This window comes from Lissotriton helveticus, chromosome 2_1 (genome assembly GCF_964261635.1).
Source record: "Lissotriton helveticus chromosome 2_1, aLisHel1.1, whole genome shotgun sequence".
Taxonomy (NCBI): domain Eukaryota; kingdom Metazoa; phylum Chordata; class Amphibia; order Caudata; family Salamandridae; genus Lissotriton; species Lissotriton helveticus.
Genome location: NC_136059.1, coordinates 454,284,857 through 454,305,295, shown reverse-complemented (window position 1 = coordinate 454,305,295; position 20,439 = coordinate 454,284,857). Strand labels below are relative to the sequence as shown.

Sequence of the window (20,439 nt, the reverse complement as noted above, 5' to 3'; positions counted from 1 at the left end):
AAGTAATACGATCAGCATTGTTACAATTCCATAAAACACAAAAGGAGAAATTATATTATAATGATGGTGGGAACAGGTTCTATAACACCTTGTATGCCACCCTCCCTAGCTAGGAACTATGTTTTATAAAATATAGAAGGTCTCTTAGGCTTTAATAGGGAACCCCATACCTCCCAAGATCAGCAGAAGTGAATCACATCAGGATCTGCAATAGCTCTCTGTCTCTCTGGAAACAGATTTTCTTCAGAGTGTCTAAATCATGCATGCAGTGTGATATTAAAGATGCCAGCTAGCTGCATTTGCGTGTGTTATGTCTAGAGCGTGAGCCGATCATCCTGAACAACACCGAACATTGTTATGATAACCTAGGAGGCTACAGCACTCACCGTGCAGACTAAAGTTGAGATGTAAGTCTAGGGACATTGAAAACAAGTCATTCTCATGTGAAGCAATTCAAGCAGCCTAACTTACAACAACAGTTACATATAGTGTCGTGTGCAAAATCAGCAAAAAGGTAAAATGGTGTTTAAACTTCTTCTAATAAGCCTATGCTAACATAGCAATGTGCACAAGAAAGCCCCTGCCTTCACTACAAGCCCAGATCTCTTGACTGGGGGTGAATGTTTTGATTTGTTCTGCATTCCGTCCAACAATTGTGTGTGTTTTGGGTGTGTTAGTGGCTCTATGCTTTTGTACATAGTTGTGTGGGTCACAGTTAGGGTGGGAGACAAGAGGTGTAACTGGGCGAATGGGTCTCTCTGCGCATGTAACTCACTGAAACTTCAAAGTGCATGTCTTACCTTTTAAGCACATAGCATCCTGCCATATGGCCTACCTATGGCCTACCTTAGGTGGTGACTTATATGTACTAGAAGCAGAGTGTTAGGCTTGGCAAGGGGTTTTAAATACCAAGTCAACCTGGCAATAAAACTGCGCACATAGGCTCTGTAGTAGCTTGCAGAGACATATTTGCAGTACTACTTGTCTGGATGGGTGAAGGGAAGTGTCAGTAATTGAGTACATATCTGAGTGACTCTATCAGATCCTCTACGGGTGTGTCACTATTTTTTTGTAAAACAGTTTTTATTGCAGAGGAGAATGTGAATTATACAACATATACGCAGGAGTGTCATCGGGATCGCAAGCAATTTCTCTATGTCTAGACATTCTGTACACAGCCAGTACAACCCACATCCCGGAGGCTGGGTGGCGTACAATCATGCAGTCGGTTGTCTCAGTTCTTCATGTACTGATGCTCCCAACAATCCACCGCCCTCCGCTTTTCACTTTTCTATACCTTCTGTTCCCCATCATCCCGTAGGGGTGTATGAACCCTTCTCAATATCTGAATTAGTTTATCTTTTTTTTTTTGTTGTTTTTTTGTTTTTTTTCCCCCCCTCTCCCCGTCCCTTTGGTGTCTGTGCCTATATGCAAGGTCGTTAACTTAGTTGAGTTGGTAGTACTAGGATTGTGAGGTCGATTATTAGGTGTGTGTGTCTGGTGTCAGTGGTGGGTCTAAAACCGCCTCTCCCGGGGTCCCCGTGTTTACTATGTCCTCCTCTTCGCCACTCTCCCCTGTACTGTCCCTAAGCGCCTGGACTAGGATCTCCCATGCTAGCGCCGCGTCCCGAGCTTTCTCATCTGCTTTACGCCTGGCCTGCTGGTACCTAAGTGTGCTCTCCGCCGCAGCCCATTTCAGAAATTCGTTCAACCATTTTTGATGTGTCGGTGCTGTCTTAGCCTTCCAACCCTTGGTGAGTTCCCTCTTTGCAATAAGTAGACCCATGTCTATAAATTTACTCGACAGTTTGGTTTTGCGTGTGTGTGGAAACCAGTGTAGAAGGACGACCGCGCTGTCATAGTGCAGGACTCTATCTGTAACCTCATTCAGGGTGTCCCCCACTCCTGTCCAGTATTCTTGTAATTGTGGACAGTCCCTGAGCATGTGTAGTAAGTCAGCACCCGCCAGTGCACATCTGGGGCATGCTGCATCCTCTGCGCCAAAGTATTGTGTTATTTTATGCGGAGTGAGGTAGACCCTATGAAGAATGTAAAGATGTATTAATTGGAAGCGGGCTTTCCTGGTGCTTTTCCTAGCTCTCTGGACCAAGTGGGACCATGTTGTGTCAGGGATTTCTTTTTGCAGATCAGTCTCCCATCTCTACGGGTATGTCACTAGATGTGTAAGTAACTATGTAGGGATATGATTGGCTCTCTTAGTAATTATATGGGTCTGTAAATGTGTATGTAAGTGGCTATATGGATTGCTTACTGGCTGTTTGAGTAATGGTACATACCTGTGTGCAACTGCCTCCTTTACTGCCCAATACAGAAGTGACTAAATATGTAAGTGCCTCTTACCCTGTGTGACTGGGTGTGTGAACAGCTCTAAGCTTTTGTAGATCGGTAAGTGAATCACAGTATGGGTGAGTGACTGGGTGTGTAGGTGTGTAAGTGCATGTGTAACTGACTGTCTGAGCGCTGGGTATGTGAATGCCTGTCCACAAGTGTGTGAGTGGGTGGGTCTTTCCCTGTATGAATGTTTAAATAATTAGGTAAGTGTATGTATAGGTGAGTAAATGAGTGTGTGAATAGTATTATGGGTGTGTGACTGGGTGTGGCAGACACTGTCTAGCTATATGAGTAGTGGGCACATAGGTGCTTTTATGGGACTGTAACTGGGTGTGTCAGTGCCTGCCTGACTGTGTAAGTCGGTGACAATTAAATAGTATTAAATTACTTTCAGCAAGTAAACACCCACATCTAATTTTGAGCTCATTCATTAATACTGCCTTAATAAAATTACAATATTTTCATAATACAAATTTCTCTTTCCCCTTTCCAACTCACTATAATTTTAGTTAATGTTCTCATCTAAGATACCTTTTATTTTGCCTTCTAGTATAGTGTCTAGAAGCTACACATTTTCTTTAATCTTACATACACTCACAATGTTCTATCTAAATATACTATTTCATACTTTATAAACATACCTGTAAAAGCGTGTTGCTGTTCTCCAACTTTAATTTCTATTTCTGTTAACATCTGTTTTCTTTGGAAATCTCTAGTCAAAGCTATGGCAATCCTCCGCCACTCTTAGTACAAACGCAGCTAAAATGGCTACCCTTCACAATGTGCTCCTACTGATACTCCTGTGGTAAACAAATCACAGGCGTGTTATACCACTGCTAAATGGTAAGTATGCTTTCCATGTTTCTTTAAAAGTGAAGTCCCCGTAGGTTCTTGTAAGAATAGGTATTTATTGATAAGATGGTACAGGATGGTAGCCAAAGGTATAAGATGTTAAGAAGGATAAGAAACCCCACCAGGAGCTGTCTCCTTACAGCTCAGCCCCAAGCTCCCAACTGAATTCACAGAGCTAGGAACCAAACATTCTAATGTGTCATCATGAATATCACCATTCCACATGGTGACAGCAGAAGATGAGCAAGACAGGATGAGTAGCAATCACTACAGAAGCCTAATTTTTTTTGCTGTAAATCTGCAGATCCAACATAATGCTCAGCGCACCCCCGTACGGAAGCCCGTAGAGGCAATTAACAATCTACCATTAATAGTTTGCATTTATGTTTTACTTTGTGAAAACCACTCAATTAAAAGCCAAACACTCCATAATTACCAATGCTTCCACACCTCTCTTGTTGAGTTTCACAGTGCATTCGTTTTTGTTCCCCTTTCCCATATATTCTTTTAGCTCCATTGTGAACATGTTACCAGCAGTCTCTACATACCACTAGGTCAAAAGTACACATTACTTTACTTTCTAAAAGTAGCATACTAGCTTTAAGTTAAATTGTAGCATGTGTGGTTGACTGGTAGCAATTTCAAGCATATCCCTAATAACATATTTTATTTCCCCAAACCAATTACAGCTGTAGTTACTTTTTTCTCCAAATCACTACCAAATTTTTGTTCCATGCACATCTCCACAATCCAATCAAATACGTTTGTTTATATTCTACTTGCTCTCCTCCATTTTAGCTCCCTTTCATCTGCCTCATTCTACTGCAGCATTCTCCTCTTTGCTACTCCTTCTTCCCTCCAAAATAGTCAAAGGGTGGATTATTGGTCATAGTTTGTTTTGAGCATCGCAGATCCCAAACCAAAAGAACACATTCAGAACACAATAGCAACAGATTTTCCTCAACTAAAACCATTTATGTAAAACAAGAACACAGGTAATACAGTAGGCATATAACTGGCTACATGGGTATCTTAGAGAGTGCATGAGTGGCTGTATGTGTCTGTGAGTAGGTGTCCGTGTTTTTGATGTGTGAGTGGTTGTAAAAGAGGCTGTATAGGTCTCAAACAGGGTGCGTGAGTCGTGGTGTGGGTTACTGAGTGAGTGTGTGACTGGGTCAGTGAGTAGATGTTTGATTAACTGTGTGGGTGTGTGTCACAGACTACATAGGTGTGTGTGTGGGTGGGTGTGGGTGACTGGGTGTGTCAGTGGCTGTGTGAGTTGTAATATGGGTATGTGAGTCATGTGATTGGTTGTATGGGTGTCTGAGTGGTTGTATGGTTGTGAGGCAGTGTCAGTGTCTGTATGCATGTGTGAGTGGGTCTGTGGGTATGTGAGTGGGGATGTGTCTGGTTGCATGGGTGTGGTAGGTGTGTAAGTAACTGGGTGTGAGAGTGGGTGTGTGAATGGATCTATGGGTGTGTGAGTCAGTCTATGGGTATATTAGTACTTCTCAGTGTGTCAGTGACTGTCTGATTTCCTGTGTTGGTGTGTGAGTAGATGTATTGGTTTAAGAGCTGGTGTGTGTTTGTGGGTGTGTGAGTGTGTGTGGATCTGTGAGAGGGTGTGTGAGTGTCTGTGTGGATCTGTGTTTTTGTGTGTTAGTGTGGGTCTGTGAGTGGGTGCAGGTCTGAGTGGGGACGTGAGTGGGTCTGTGAGTGTCTGTTGCATCTGTGAGTGGGTGTATGAGTGAGTCTCTGAGTGGATGTGTGTGGGTCTCTGAGTGGGTGCATGTGGGTCTCTGAGTTGGGTGTGTGTCTGAGTGGGTCTGTGAGTGAGTGTATGGGTCTGTGAGGGGGTGTATGAGTATCTGTTAGTGGGTCTAGGAGTGCCTGCATGGCTTTGTGAGTGGGTGTGTTAATGCCTGTGTAGGTCTGTTGGTGGGTACGTCACTGCATGGGTGTGAAGGTACCTCTGCGGGTGTCTGAAAGGTTTTTTTTCTTTTAAAGTGCACCAAGATTCGCAAATCGTTGCAGATTTATACAGGGGACGCGCTGAGCATCACGGGGATCCAGGGATTTCCGAAGTGGAAAAAAATCCCTATATAACTCAATTTTGTACCCAACATAGGTCCCTCTGACACTCCCCTAACACACCCATGGGATCAGGGTACCTCTACCCTTACCTCTTTCTCAAAAATGTTTAAGCCCCCAGGTCTGTTCCCCGATATTTTATGTGGTGGTTTTAACCTCCAGGTCAGGTTATGGTCAGCCAATCACAACGTTGCTGGTGGCATGTGACTTTTGCAGGTATACCGTGAGGAATCCGCACAGGGTATGCCTCCCTAGATGTAGAAATTAGTTTTTCCTTTAATAAGTCTGCAGCTACTATACTGATCTATACCAAATCACAAAAAGGGCTCTTTACACACACACACACAACACCCAGTCTGTGAGCCATTGTCATTACAGGTAAACTTCCTGTTATAAAACATTAAACAAACAGGGAAGAAAAAATTTGGAAGAAAGTAATTACTATTCACTTAAGACTGGTACCATATTGTGAAACTTGGTTGTAGGGTATACTCCAAAGCAGAGACTCAAACCACAATAATATATCCACTATGCTATCCTAGATTGACTCTGCAACCAATGCCATATCTTGACTACCATGTTAACTACCACACAATATTATATTTGTGTACTACATCTACCTTTCCAGGCTGAAAGTCATTACCTTAAGTGAATTGGCAACAACTTTCTTTAGTGGCGCTAAGGACATTTTTGATTTTTTAAAATTATTATATTATTTTTTTATTATTAACCAACATCATTCACCTGGCAGGTATCATGGCTCTAGCCTGAAAGCAGTGGCAGCTGGTGACATTTGAAAATGGTGGGGCGAAAAATAATTTGCATACTGCAGTGTTGCGAGCGAGCGTAGAGAGGAAAAATGGTGCATTTTCAAGCAAATTTGAGAAAGCAGGAAGGTTAATTGTGAAGTGCAGTTAGGCTCAGCGTGAAGGGAAAGGATGAGAGTGGTGTGTTGCCAGTGAAATTTCAGGATGAGCTGAGCAGTGGAATCGGCGTGAAAGGAAAGGGAACCAGATGAGAGGGATTGGCACAGTCAGAGTAGTAAAATTATAATAAAAGTGAGATAATAATAATGAAGGTCAGGGCATGGCTGAGAAGGCAGAGGAAGACGGCCGTGCAAGGAAGCAAGAAGCATGGCAGGGAGGTGGACTGAAGGGCAGTTAGTGATGGGCAGAGCAAGATAGAGACGGTGGGCAGTGAAGGCCACTGAAGAGCTGTGCAGACAGAAGAGTGAAAGGCAGGATAGTTTAGGACAGTGAAGGGTAGGGCATTAAGGGACTGTCACAGGGTAGTTTGCTGTTGAGACTTGTAGGCAGCAGAATTGAGGGCCTGTGCTTTAGTTTATACGAGTAGGACAGGGCAACAAACCGGAAAGCCTTAAATGAAGACAAGAGAAATGAGTCAAACTGCTGGGGACAGGTGCAGGAGGTGTACTAACAGTACTGTTATTGGGCAGAGACATCTGTTCTCAATATCTATAGGGGCAAATGATAAATGAACAGGCCCTGTCCGTTTAAACAAAGCTACAGTTTCTGGTAACACAAGAGAAAGCGTTTGCACTTCCTTGCTGCAAAAATGGATTTGCTCAAAGAAAGCAATAATTCCGGTTAGAAAGGAGATTCTACTACTCCCTTCTACCTGGAGTTTTCACCAGGACAATCAAGGAGTGTCAAAAAAGACTACTGCCCGTCACCTTTTGAGACTAGCAAGCAACTCTGTAAGCAAGGGCACCTATAGGGCCCCGTTGCATTTAATTACCCCTCAAAACCTACACAGAACACAACAGTTTCAATCTGAAGGCCCTTGCATACATATTCCATGCCTGAAATGCACCATCAAATTCAAAGTAAGTAAGTCACCCCAGAGTTATTTGATATACTGGTCTTAGATAAGTAGCCAAACTCATCGAAATTAAATAACTAAAAAATCTCCCAAACATGACGTGGTACTTCGACAAATATGGCATCTCAGATACTGCAAGTCCCAAAAACTTTTCAGCATGAATTATACATCAGCGACTCTTGCTCCTCAACAATTGTAGCACGAAGAATAAATAGTGCAATCAGAGAAGACAAAATACGCTGGAGCGTGTCACATACAACCTGCTTTAAAAACAACGAGCATAGTCAGATAATGAATGCAGAACTTATGTACCTATATTTTTACAGCACAGCGTGCCTCTATGGGTTTCAGTTTGTTAATCGATTTTACATAGCGCGTGTTTGTGTTCACCAGAGGTTTCTTGGCGCTCTGGCGACGATCAGACAAGAAGAAGAGGACAGAGTCAATAATAGTTTTTTTTTTAAGTGAACACATCCCGGTATTATTCACATATTTTAAATCCATGTAGATTACTCTGTATGATTCCTAATATAATTAAGATTTCTGAATTGCTAGACTAGAACATATATTAAAGATGTGATGACCGTGTGATTAGGACCCAAAGCCGCACAGTTGTTTTATTTGAAATGGCATGCATGCCTTACTCACCTAAATGAAGAGCCATAGAGTGTCCAATGCTACACTGCTTTGTGCGGTAATGTCACATTAAGCTTAATTGAAAGGCATAGTGGGGTATGTCCCTGCTCTGCAGTTGAAGGGACTTCCGACTTACAATACGCATCCGAGTCTGATCAGCGCTTGAGATTGGACCCCCGTGGTACCTGGGCTGGGCCCTCGTGGTTACTTATGGCAATATCAAACAAGTACCATTATTCCAATTTACAACACACGCTGCTGATATCAGCGCCTCTGCCCCGGGTGCATCACAAAGAGAAACGCATGCACGTGTGACCCTCTGCACCCGAACCTGTGGCTCCGCGGCATGTCTTCCAGGAATCCTGGCTCCTGCTTTACTCAGTTGCAGCTCGCAATACACGCAGGGGGGTCGCGCGAGGTTGGGGCCGAGAGGGTGGGGGGGTTAAAAATAAAGTAAAAAAATTAACTGACCGCAGTGACCGGGTCCACGCCGCCTCTGCTGTCTTCAATGGCGCCTTCGTCTTCTGTTCTGCTAGTGGCTGGTGATTGGCCATACAGTGCGGCCCGACAGCAGAGCAGCCAACACCCACGCGCCGCACCATCCTGCTGCAGCAGCCAATCCTGGCGCAGCGTTGACAGCGCCACTGTGCCAGGATTGGCTACGAGCAGGTACTATTCTGCTCATAATGAGGCCGAGGCCCCGTGTTCCTGCCACAGTCTCTCTGAGTGCTATTATGTGGGGGGGAGGTCTACCAGTCTACGCATGCGCTAGCCAGTCGAAAGATTTAGTACTCCTGGATTTCACATGCGCAGGCCGCTTGCTGCTTCTACGCTATTCTGCTTTGGTTGCCTGTCACTCTCTGCCGCAGCCCCAACGGCCCACTTCCTTGTGCGATGCCCGATTCTGTCGGGCTTGTCCCGGGGCGGTAGCGCGCAGTGCGGGAGCCTGAGTCACTGCGCGCCGCTCAGATTTAATTATTTTTCAAATCCTTTTTAATTCTTGGCAGTGCCTAGTGGGGCAACGCCCCAACGCCCCCAATGGACGCACCGCCATATCATATCACCTCCTGACTTTGCCATTGTTATCCTCAGTGTCACATCCTTGCGTCTCTTATTTTAGAAGGAGCCAGGTTTTTAGAGACTTCCTAAAGTTGAGCAGGTTTCCCTTGGCCCTCAACGGCGCCAACCGTTTATTCCATAACTGAGCTGCCCTAATCTGAAAGGATCTTCCGCCTGACCTTACTTTTTTAAACCTTGACACACATTCCAAGTTTGCTGATGAGGATCGAAAACACCTTGTAGGCTGATAAGGCCTGCATTTTCTTAGTAGTAGCAAAGGACCTGAACCTTTGACAGCTTTATACCTATGCATAATGCCTTAAAGACAATTCTCTCTGGCAGCCAGTGAAGCTCCTTCAAGGTGCTCGAGGCTGAGTCCTGTCTGGATTTATTCAGAGCAAGCTCCACTGCCAGAATTTGAATCCGGCATAGTCTCCTGACTAGTTAGTCTGGTGCTTCTACCAACAGGGTGTTGCAGTAATCAATTCTGCTTAAAACCGTGCATTGTATCACTAGCTTCTTGGCTTGGCTGGCTGTGGTAGTAGTGGAATGATTTTCTGTAGATTCCACAGAATACCTAAACAGATAGCCGCTCTTTTATTAATATGATTCTCCATCAATAAGTGTTCCTCCATAATTACTCCCAGGTGCCGTGCAACCTGGGCAGTCCCAAGCTTTCAGAACTATTCCAGGGCCAGAAATTATGAAGACGCAAGGGTGGCACCTCAGAGGGGACGCAACACAGGAGCTCAGTTTTATTTTAATTAAACTTAAGCAAGTTTCTCATCTCTTTTAAACACACATGCAGTCTTTCTATCTGGCTGTTGTTATCAAGAGACAAGATTAGCTTTGTGTCATCTGCATAGTTAATGAACGAAATACCATAAGATGTGGTCAAGGTCCTACGAGAATCATCACTATCGCTATTGGGGGCAGCTGCAGCTGGGGAGCTGTGGCCGCGGAGTGCCCGCATTTGCTGTCCTACGAGAATCATCGCTATTGTGGGCCGCTGCAGCTGAGAAGCTGTGGCTGTTGAGTGCCCGCATTTGCCGTTCTACGAGAATCATCGCTATCGCTTTTGTGGGCCGCTGCAGCTGAGGAGCTGTGGCCGCTGAGTGCCCACGTTTGCCGTACTACGAAAATCATTGCTATCGCTGTTGTGGGCCGCTGCCCACCTTTAAGCCCCGAACTTTCATAACTGTGCAGCACTTAGTGCCTGCTGCAACGTTTAGGTCTGCGCAATTGCGCACATGGATTCTGCTGCATTGGCAGCTGCCCTGGCACTTTGGACTAAGGGCATTTTGAGCCCCTTTGAGAAGGCCTGTTGGCCAGAGGGACTGTTAGGTTTGTAGGGCGCCAGGCCCTAATGTGATGGATGTGGAGCTAGGAAATGTGATTTATGTAGTATGATTTATGCACCCTGTTTTATGCCTCTAAATGTGGGTTATGATTATGAGGTTTTGCATACTGTATTTATGTTTGAGTTATCCTCTACTGTGGTTTATGCTAGTGAGATTATTTCCTAAAGTGAGTTATGCTTAAGAGGTTATGGTCTTATATGTTTAGGCTTATGACGTTGGCGCAGGATAAATTTCACGCCTAATGTGATACTGTGCATAATATGATTTATGTTACAGGAGGATGCTGAGTCCAGTGTTTGCCAGTAATTACTCGTTGTGTTCTATGCTTATCATCTGTTCTCCATTTACTATCTTTACTAAGTAATGGTTCTAACAGTGGTCCAAGTGGCCCTGTCGTGTATATTATCCCCTGTAAATATTTCCCAGTGCCAGTTGGCACAGCGTATATTGTGTGATTACTATTCTAATGTGTTTTATGATAATACAAAGCTATTTTTGATATAACATTGTGTGGAGCTCCTTTTTTGGTGTGCCTAGTATGTTGTTGCTGTGTGGGTTGTACAAATGCTTTACACATGACCTCCGGGATAAACCTGACTGCTCGTACCAAACTACCAAGGGGGTGAGAAGGGGTTATCTTTGGCGTGTAACTCCCTTGCCCTGACTAGAGTGGTGGTTTCTGCCTGGCTTAGGCGCAAGCCCTATCCAACCAGAAATCCCATTTCTAACAATATATTTATCTATATCTAAAAATATATGTTCGAGGAATGTGAGCTGTAGATCACATGCTGTGCATAGTTTGCCATCTAGTCTTGGGTCTGGATGTTTGCACTTTGTTTTTCTTTGAAGAAGTCTTTACAGTCACAAGGTAGGTGAGTCCTTCTTTCGGTGATGGTGCGCATCGGCATCGACTCCATCGGGTTCGGATGTGTATTGCTGTGCTCCTGTTCAGCACCGCGACGCGCAATCCACTACCCTTGATGTTATTGTTATCGATCGTGGTTTCCCATTCTTCATGTATCGTCTCAACTCAAAACAACTTTGATCAGAAAACTCGTGGCTGGCCATCGAGCCTACCCGTGCCGACAGCTCTAGCAGTCGATGGAACGGTCTCCTTTCAAGCTCTGCCCCGGGTGTCCTGCTAAATTTCCACGCACCGACTTGCATGAAGTGTGCAACCTCTGCCTGTCCCCAGAACACGACGAGAAAACGAGAAAACTGCAATGCGTGCTGATCATTTAGATCGAAGAAGACGCTTTGTGACCGTCTGGCTTGACGTCACGAGATGCAACATCAAAGCGTCTCAGCACCGGACATCTTCGGCGAAGATTCCGACACAGAACATCACGCTCAGGGAGCCGAGGAAGAAGAACAACATATCTCCATTTCCAAAGCTGACTCCAACATGGGAGAAAAGGAGCAGGTACTCCGGGTCAGTGTACCGTGAGTAAAGATACCCCCTTGCCCCCTCAACAAACAAAGAAAAAGCCTCCGGTCCCACCTTTGCCTTCGGGCCAAGGTGGGATGCTCCACCCACGGGCCCGGCACCGAAACACAAGCAAAAGCCTTCCGGCTCGGGCTCGAGCTGGCTCCATATAGGTGCCAAACGAACACCTTCGGCACCGAAATGTCTCTCTGTGACAATCCCATCGTCACCGAAGAACCCACCTTTGACACCGAAAGGTTCGGAACCGAAACCTCCGACGCCGAAACCGGCGAGTAAGGACAAAGATTCTCCATCTAAAGAGCCTTGGCTCAATGCCCCGCCTTCGGGTCTGAAACAGAAAAAGCTGGTGATAAACCCAGATACGGGACATATCCATGCCACCCTTCCAAAAAAACGGAAAATAGACCAGCCAGAGGATTACCACATTCCTCTCAAAAGAAAAAGTGTGGGTACTAACCCTTAACTACCTTACATTCCACCTCCTTCCCCCACTGATCCCAATTCACACCTACAAATTCACCACCACTATCACCTGACCCACAGGATGATGGGGATGGGGATAAGTGTCAGGATAGGGCACAGGACATTGACCCTTGGGAGGATTATCACACTGACCCAAACACTGATAATGACCCTGATCTATATCCGTCCAGACTCTTGCTACCTGATGATAATATTAGATATATTGAGGTACTTAACAGGGCTGCTCAATATCACGGGGTGGAGCTACATAAGGAGGCGTTAGAAGAAGACTTTCTATTTGAGACCCTAAGTTCCTCTCAGAGAGCCACTCATACACTGCCAATGCTTAAAGGGATGTTAAAGCACGCAGATGAAATATTTAAAGATCTTGTCAGGGCGAGAATAATTACACCTAAAGTGGAGAAAAATTATAAACCTGCACCTATTGACCCCACTTACATCAGAGGTCAGTTGCCCTTAGACTCTCTTGCGATTTCCAACTCTCGCAAGATAGCTAATTCACAGACCACTGGTGAGGCCCCTCCTCCTGACAAGGAGTCCAAGCTAATTGATGCCTCAGGCAAAAGAGTAGCTTCCTAAGCGGCCAATCATTGGTGCATTGCTAATACTCAAGCTTTGTTGGCTCGATACGATCCGGCTCATCACGATGAGCTGGAAAAGCTCATGCAATTTTTCCCTGATGAGCATAAGTCTAGGGCTAATGATCTTATCCAGGAAGGCAAACTCATTACCAATACTTCCATCAGATGTGCCGTAGACGCTGCAGACATGGCAGCTCGTGCAGTAAACACTAGCATACTACTATGCAAGCATGCTTGGTTGAGAATCTCAGGATTCAAGTCAGAGGTGCAAACCTCCATTCTCAATCACCGTTTGACAAGGAACATTATTTGGACCAGCATTTGATACCTCGCTGGAGAAAATAAATTCATGGAGGTCGCAAAGTCAATGGGGGCTTTACAGTTATCTACAAATAGGGGTTCCTTTTCGTCACTCCTTGTAGCTCCAAAAATGTTTCCACAGAAATTCCTTTCTCCTCTTACAAGGGTAACAACCAATCGCCCTCATCAAGAGGATAATTTAGAGGAGGAAACAACGGTAAGGGAAGAGGCAGCGGCAACTCCACACACACTTCCACTGCAAACTAACAGTGACTTCCTTCCGTTAACCCGATCATTCCACTTATGTCGGAAGACGTCTCTCTCAATTCCTACTTGTCTGGAATTCAATTACCTTAGACAAGTGGGTTCTACCAATTATCCAATATGGTTACTGCCTGGAGCTACAGAGATTCCCCCAAATATTCCTCCAAGATCACATGCTATGTCATAGGAACATCTCACCCTCCTAAGGCAAGAGGTTCTCTCTCTGTTAGAAAAGCATGCTATACAGCCAATGTCCTTACAATCGCAAGGGACCGGGGTATACTCCCTGTACTTTTTAATTCCCAAAAATGACGGCTCTCTCAGGCCTATACTAGACCTCGGAGACCTAAATCTCTACATTCAGTTGGACCACTTTCACTTGGTCACACTCCAGCAAGTGCTCCCACTACTTCAACAAGGCGACTTTCTGCCCACTCTGGACTTAAAAGACGCCTATTTCCATATTCTCATACACCCTGCTCACTACAAATACCTCAGATTTGTGGTAAAGGGCCAGTATTATCAATTCAAGGTTCCCCATTTGGAGTAACTAACGCACCCAGGGTTTTCTCAAAGCGCTTGGCAGTAGTCCAAGCTCATCTATGAAGACAGCACATTCACGTCTTCCCATACCTAGACAACTGGCTCATAAAAGCCAGCTCGCAACAAAGCTGCCTACGCCACACTCAAAAAACAGCGCAACTACTCCACGACCTTGGGTTCACCATAAACCTGACCAAGTCTCATCTACAACCATCCAACATACAGGGGTATCTAGGAGCCACAATAGACACTCAAAAAGCTCTAGTGTGTCCCACCCCAGCCAGAATTCGAAACATGCAGACTCTAATCTCTCAGTTTTGGCCCCAACACTCATTCCCAGCTCGAGTGTTCTCGAATTTAATAGGAATGATGGTGTCTTGCATCCTAATCAATCGTACCTTATGCAAGACTTCATATATGTCCCCTCCAGGAATGCTTAGCACATCAGTTGAACCAGGTTCAGAGTCGGTTATCAGATCTAGTGTTGGTAGGCGGCTGCACCCATCGCTCTCTGCAGTGGTGGAATACACAAAACCTTTCGAAAGGGCGACCCTTCATCGACTCGGTTCCACAGATAGTGCTAACAACAGACGCATTGCTCACTGGCTGGGGAGCTCATCTTCAAAAACTGTGGACTCTGCAACAAAAGCAGCTCCACATAAACCATCTAGAGCTGCCAGCAATTTTTGTAGCGCTCAAGGCATTTCTGCTTCATCTAGTAGGCAAATATGCTTTGATTAGTACAGAGAACATGATAGCAATGTACTACATACAAAAACAGGTGGGCACCCTCTCTCCAGCTGTCACAACTAGTTCAGACCATCTGGAGATGAGCTATAAGTTACAAAATGTATCCTTGCAGAACACCTTCCAGGAGTAAACAACCAGATTGCAGATCAGCTTGATTGTCAACGACAACAGATCCACAAATGGGAACTCCACCCTCAGGTTCTCCTCCCATCGATTCAAACGTGGGGTTCCCAGAGATTGATCTGTTCGACACACACCTGAATGCAAAATGCCCAAGCTTTGCATTCAGGTATCCACACCCATTGTCCAAAGGCAGTGCACTATGGATGAATTGGTCAGGGATATTTGCCTACTCTTTTCTGCCTCTCCCACTCACTCCATTAGTGGTTCGGAAGCTCAGACAGCAGTCCCTGACACTAATTCTAGTTGCTCCCACATGGGACCATCAACCCTGGTTCACAACCCTGTTGTAGTTATCAGTAGTTCCTCACTAAAAACTACATCAATCTCCCCACTCAGAGCCATGGAGACATAAGGCATCCAGATCCAACTCATCCCAACCTTGCTATCTGGCATCTGAAATCTTATAGTTTGGCTTCCTCAATCTTCTGCCAGACTGCACGAATATCATCAAAGAGGCTAGGCGCCCTACCACAAGAGCATGCTATGCAGCAAAATGGAAGCGGTTTGTGATATACTGAAATAACAATCAAATCAACCCGCTTGATGCTTCATTACAAAAGATAATTTACTATCTATTACATCTACAGCGTACCAATTTAGTGTTCACATCCATACGCTTACATCTTGCTGCAGTAGCTGCATACCTACATAACAGATAACATCTATCTCTTTTTAGAGTGCCTGCTAAAGTATTTATGGAGGGACTTAAAAGAATCATTCCCCAAAAACGTCCACCTGCTCCAGTGTGGAATCTCAACATTGTCCTTACCAGACTAATGGGTCCACCTTTTGAGGTATTGCATAGATGTGAACTGCAATTTCTCACTTGGAAGGTAGCTTTCCTCATAGCTATCACATCACTGAGGAGAGTGGATTAGCTTCAGGCAGTAACCAGAGAAGAACCATTTTTACAAATACACCAAAACAAAGTGGTTCTTTGGACCAACCCCAGGTTCCTACCTAAAGTAATTTCTGCCTTTCATATCAACCAATCTGTTGAGTTACCTGTGTACCAGATTATGTGGCCGAACGTGCTCTACACTCCTTAGATGTGAAACGAGCATTACTTTACTACATAGAAAGGACAGAACCTTTCTGTAAGACCAAACAACTATTTGTTGCTTTCGCTCTACCACATAAAGTAATACTATATCAAAATCAGGTATTGCACAGTGGATAGTCAAGTGCTTTCAAACATGCTATATTTAAGCAAAACGCACATTAACAATCCCCCCTAGAGCGTACTCCACTCGCAAGCTAGGGTCCTCTACGGCATTTTTAGGAAATATACCCATAGATGACATTTGCAAAGCTGCAACATGGTCTACACCTCACACATTTACAAAACACTGTTGTGTTGATGTGTTAGCTAGACAGCAAGCTAGTATGGGCCAAGCAGTTTTAGTACGCTTTTTCAAACCGCTGCAACAGCTACAGGTTAGCCACCGATTTAGGAGATAACTGCTATATAGTTTATGCACAGCATGTGATCTACAGCTCACATGCCTCGAACGGAAAATGCTGTTTACCACAGTATGCATCTGTTCTTTGCATGTGGAGCTGTAGATTCACATGCGCCCACCCGCCTTACTGGGTACCTATACCTGTTGCAGTACTATCTTACTTAGATACATTATACATGGATATCTCTCTTTACTACTCTTACTAACTCTCCCTCTGTGGCAAAACAACAATCGAACGATGGAGTTGATGCCCATGCGCACTATCACCGAAAGGAGCAGTCACCTACCTCGTGACTGGAAGGACTTCTTTCGCAGAAAAACAAAGTGCAAACATCCTGACCCAATACTAGATGGCGAGCTATGCACAGCATGTGAATCTACAACTCTGCATTTCAAGACCAGAGGCATACTGTGGTAAGTAGCATTTTCCATATAACCTATCAATAACTACACAGTCCCTATTGGCGACTGTTTTATATAAAAGCTCACCATGGATAGCAGTTACTATTCCTATAGTTGACGTTTTTGCTAAGCCATGATAAAGGACTTTGTCGCTTTTCTAGTTTGTGTCGATGACATTGGGTTTTTCGTATGCTTAAAAATTCTGCTATAAAAAACATTTGAGGTGTGCCGATTTACAGTTTTGGCTCTCTACCTAAAGACTGGGAAAGACCCTGGGTTCTTTACCTTTGATTAACATAATTTATGCTGTTCTCTAATGCTTGCAAGGGTGTGCCATTTCTTATGTGTGTATATGTGTGTATTTATTGATATATATACATACATACATATATATATGTGTGTGTGTATATAGATCTGTGTGTGTGTTTGTGTATATATATATATATATATACACATGTATATTTAAATGTAGATATATAATAAAACACATGCATACATTATAAACTGTATTAGACGAAACTAGGTTATAAAATCCAAAGGGGACCAATTTCCTAAAAGGTAATCCTAGATGTGATCAAATATAACAAAGTAACTGATACAAATGAACCTGTTAAGTTGGTATGCATTCATGATTAATTTCGGGCAATTTCTTTTACAATGTTATTACTGATCATTTTTCAGTGGAAATCAGGCAATATAGGTTAAGAAATAACACATGATGTGATCGATCACCCTTAACTGCAGTTTCATTATAAATCTATCAAAATATCTCATTTCCACCATGCCTACAAAGGAAATGGGGTGATAACTGGTCATAAAAAGGGCCCAGTCAAGAAAGTATGGTAAACATACTTCTACACTAAAGAAGATCTAAGTTTATGTGTTGCCAGATTAATTAATAATGTGTAATGTACCTATGTTACTCAGGTTTCAAGTAGAACTGAGAATTAAAAGATTAGGGTTTGGGGTTTGAATAAAATTATAGTAAGAACAAATAAAGTTGTTGCTCTCATGGGTTGAAGATAATAGGTTTTGTCCCACTTTAAAGTTGTACATGTTATATAATATATTCTGTACACTGTGTTCTTGCCAATATATTTGATCCCAATTGGCTTGATGCTGTTCTTAGCTTACAGTAATAGTGGTTATACGGGGTTAAATATTGCCATATTATTTTCAACCAAATAATGTTATAAGGTGATTATTTCCATTATGACTAATCTGGTTCCTAATTTATTTATTTTTAGCTTGACTGGATGCCTGTGGATAATTAGAACACTGTTTCAGGCATAACATGTTGTTAGCCACAGAACTAAAGTGCTAGGAAAAGTCTTCATACATGTAAATGTTGTGTTATTAATTCCTATGCTTCAGATAGCATTAAGCATTTGTTTAGGTACAAAACCTTACTGTGTTTCAACACTGCTCATCTTAGCCGTGCCCCTAATCTCAATGTGCATAGTGGAAATATAGGTTATCATGGGAGCATGACAACGTATGTTTCATTTATTTGTTCTATACATGATCCAGTTTGTTTATGTATTTACATGTGAAAGTTCGCTTATTGCATATATTCGTAAGTTTGGATCCACGACTTCATTTACATGCCATCCTTGCTGGATGATGTCAAGTTTGCATTTATTTAAATGATCAGAATTTAGGGCTGCATGTGATTTTTCCATATGTGACATTAGCCACAAAATTGTAGTCATTTAGATTTGAAATTGTGTTGCCTTAAGCACGTTTTGTGAAAGTACTTGTTAATAAGTACAAAGACACGCTTCTTTTGTTCGAGGAAAGATGATTAATGAAAATAACATAATAACTGCCAATTAATAGTATTTTGTTTTTGTCTTCACAGTTTTTTCCATGTGTTGTTTCTAAACATAGCTGTTGTGGGTGGCGGTGTGCTTATGGCAGAATTCTATCCGAACATTGGAGGCATCATCAGGTAAATTCTGTTGTTGTCCTTAAACATACAGAAACTTTATTAGCAGGAATAAAGTACAATTGTGGATGGATGCTAACCGTGCAAGAATGCTTAGTTACTGATCTTCAAACCTGGATAATCACATTTTCTGTAATTCGTTAAAATTGTACTTTTTTAAATATTTTAAAAGTTACTTTCATGCAAAAGTTTTATTTGGAAAAATGGATGTTGCCCTTCCCGCTCAATTGGCTGGAAAGAATTGGCCAGCCTAAGTTGTGATAAGTGCTGTAAAGGAAGTATTTTAGAAACAAATTTCCACCCTACGTGTACTGCAATAAGAAAGAATGAACGTGAGCTTCTTCCAATGGTTAGGACTAGTAGTTATAGCAAAGATGCACCACCAAAGTATCTTATTTGTTGTGGTAGTAGTAGTAGAGGTGAGAATTTGATGAAAATTACATGCAATTGTTCGAGAACCACATGTGTATGATGAAAAACAAAAAACGGTTATTTACACATTAAATTTGTTTTTCATGAAAATAACAAGAATTTTTGGATGGAACTTAGTATTTTCTAAAAGATAAAGCTTGCATTTCTTAACAAAATGTTTGTGGCTTCATAAACTTTCAAGCTCGTGGTTGTTTTTTCCAAAATATATTTAAAGCTGATACTTGGGCAATAATTCAGACTGGGTGTAGTGTATGATAATTATCACTGATGTTGCTTTCTTGGTTCCAGAGGTCCATTACAAATCTGACATTTCAGAATCTAGTTCAAATGGTCTGTGACACTGCCTATACCTGGGAATAACTTGGATGCATGTTGCTGTTCAGACCCACTTCACAGTTAACAGAAACAAATCACTTGACCTGCACTGATCTGTCTATAATTAAGTTAGATGTGCATTCATTGAAGGCTACAGCTACAGGTGCTAGAACATTTACCATGGGAGTTTGACACATAATGTTGGCTTAACTTCTCATTGCCTAACAACCCAGCAGTCTCAGTTTAATGTTTCAATCACAAGCTGACATAAATCCATGATGACATTTTCCCAACAAAAATCTTTATGACCTCCCATCTATATTGGAAAGCTGGTCAAATTCTAGTAGAACTGAACTCTCTCATATTCAGTTAAATATCTCAGGAAATATACTGGAAATAAACAAAGGTCTCGAGCAAATTGATTGCAATATCATGCCATAATATGTAAAGCTGCAGTCCAAAAGGTGAAGAGACATCACTACTCCTGTCACATTTACAAACTCAGTGTCCAATCAGGAATGTGAAATCTCAACCTCCAAACAAGCAACACACTATGTCACTCCCTAGCTGACCACTTCCTAACCAAGACCAAAGACCTACAAAAATAACTAGAGTTTAACCTCAAGAACAGTCTACAGCTCAAATCATATATCATGTCAGCATCTCAACCTATACTTTTGACAGAGTATGCTGTCCTTCAGCTCCCGGTCTACTGATAACTAATCTTACAAAAGCCTGTGGCACACCATGATCATCATTTGGAACCTTATAATTACACTTTTAAAGCCAGATAAGGACCCAAACAGATGTGAGTCATATAGACCGTTATCACTTATAAATATAGACACCAAAATCCTGGTGAAAAGCATTGCTACTAGTTTGCAGCCTCTCATGCCCAACCTGATACTGCCGGACCAATCGGGGTTCATCTCGGAGCGTTCAATGTCTCATAACCTTATTGCATCAACTGGATCCAGAGATGTGGGCTTCAGTGGTATTTCTAGATGCCGCCAAAACCTTCAAGTCCATACAGTGTGGTTATATGTTCACAGTATTACACCGAATGGGTATGCCTCAGGCCTTTTTGAGATGGATTAGATTACTATATAGTGACTAGGCCAATAGCAAGGATACG

At 43.0% G+C, this 20,439-nt stretch overlaps 1 protein-coding gene across 1 annotated transcript in view; it reads left to right on the top strand.

Moving 5' to 3' along the window:
- The window catches only part of SLC38A9 (solute carrier family 38 member 9), a 396,909-nt gene that overhangs the window by 358,318 nt on the left and 18,152 nt on the right, over positions 1-20,439 (top strand). The window contains exon 14 of the mRNA XM_078675090.1: positions 18,471-18,560. Coding sequence (XP_078531216.1) covers positions 18,471-18,560 — 90 coding nt within the window. The remainder of the gene's footprint in view (positions 1-18,470; positions 18,561-20,439) is intronic.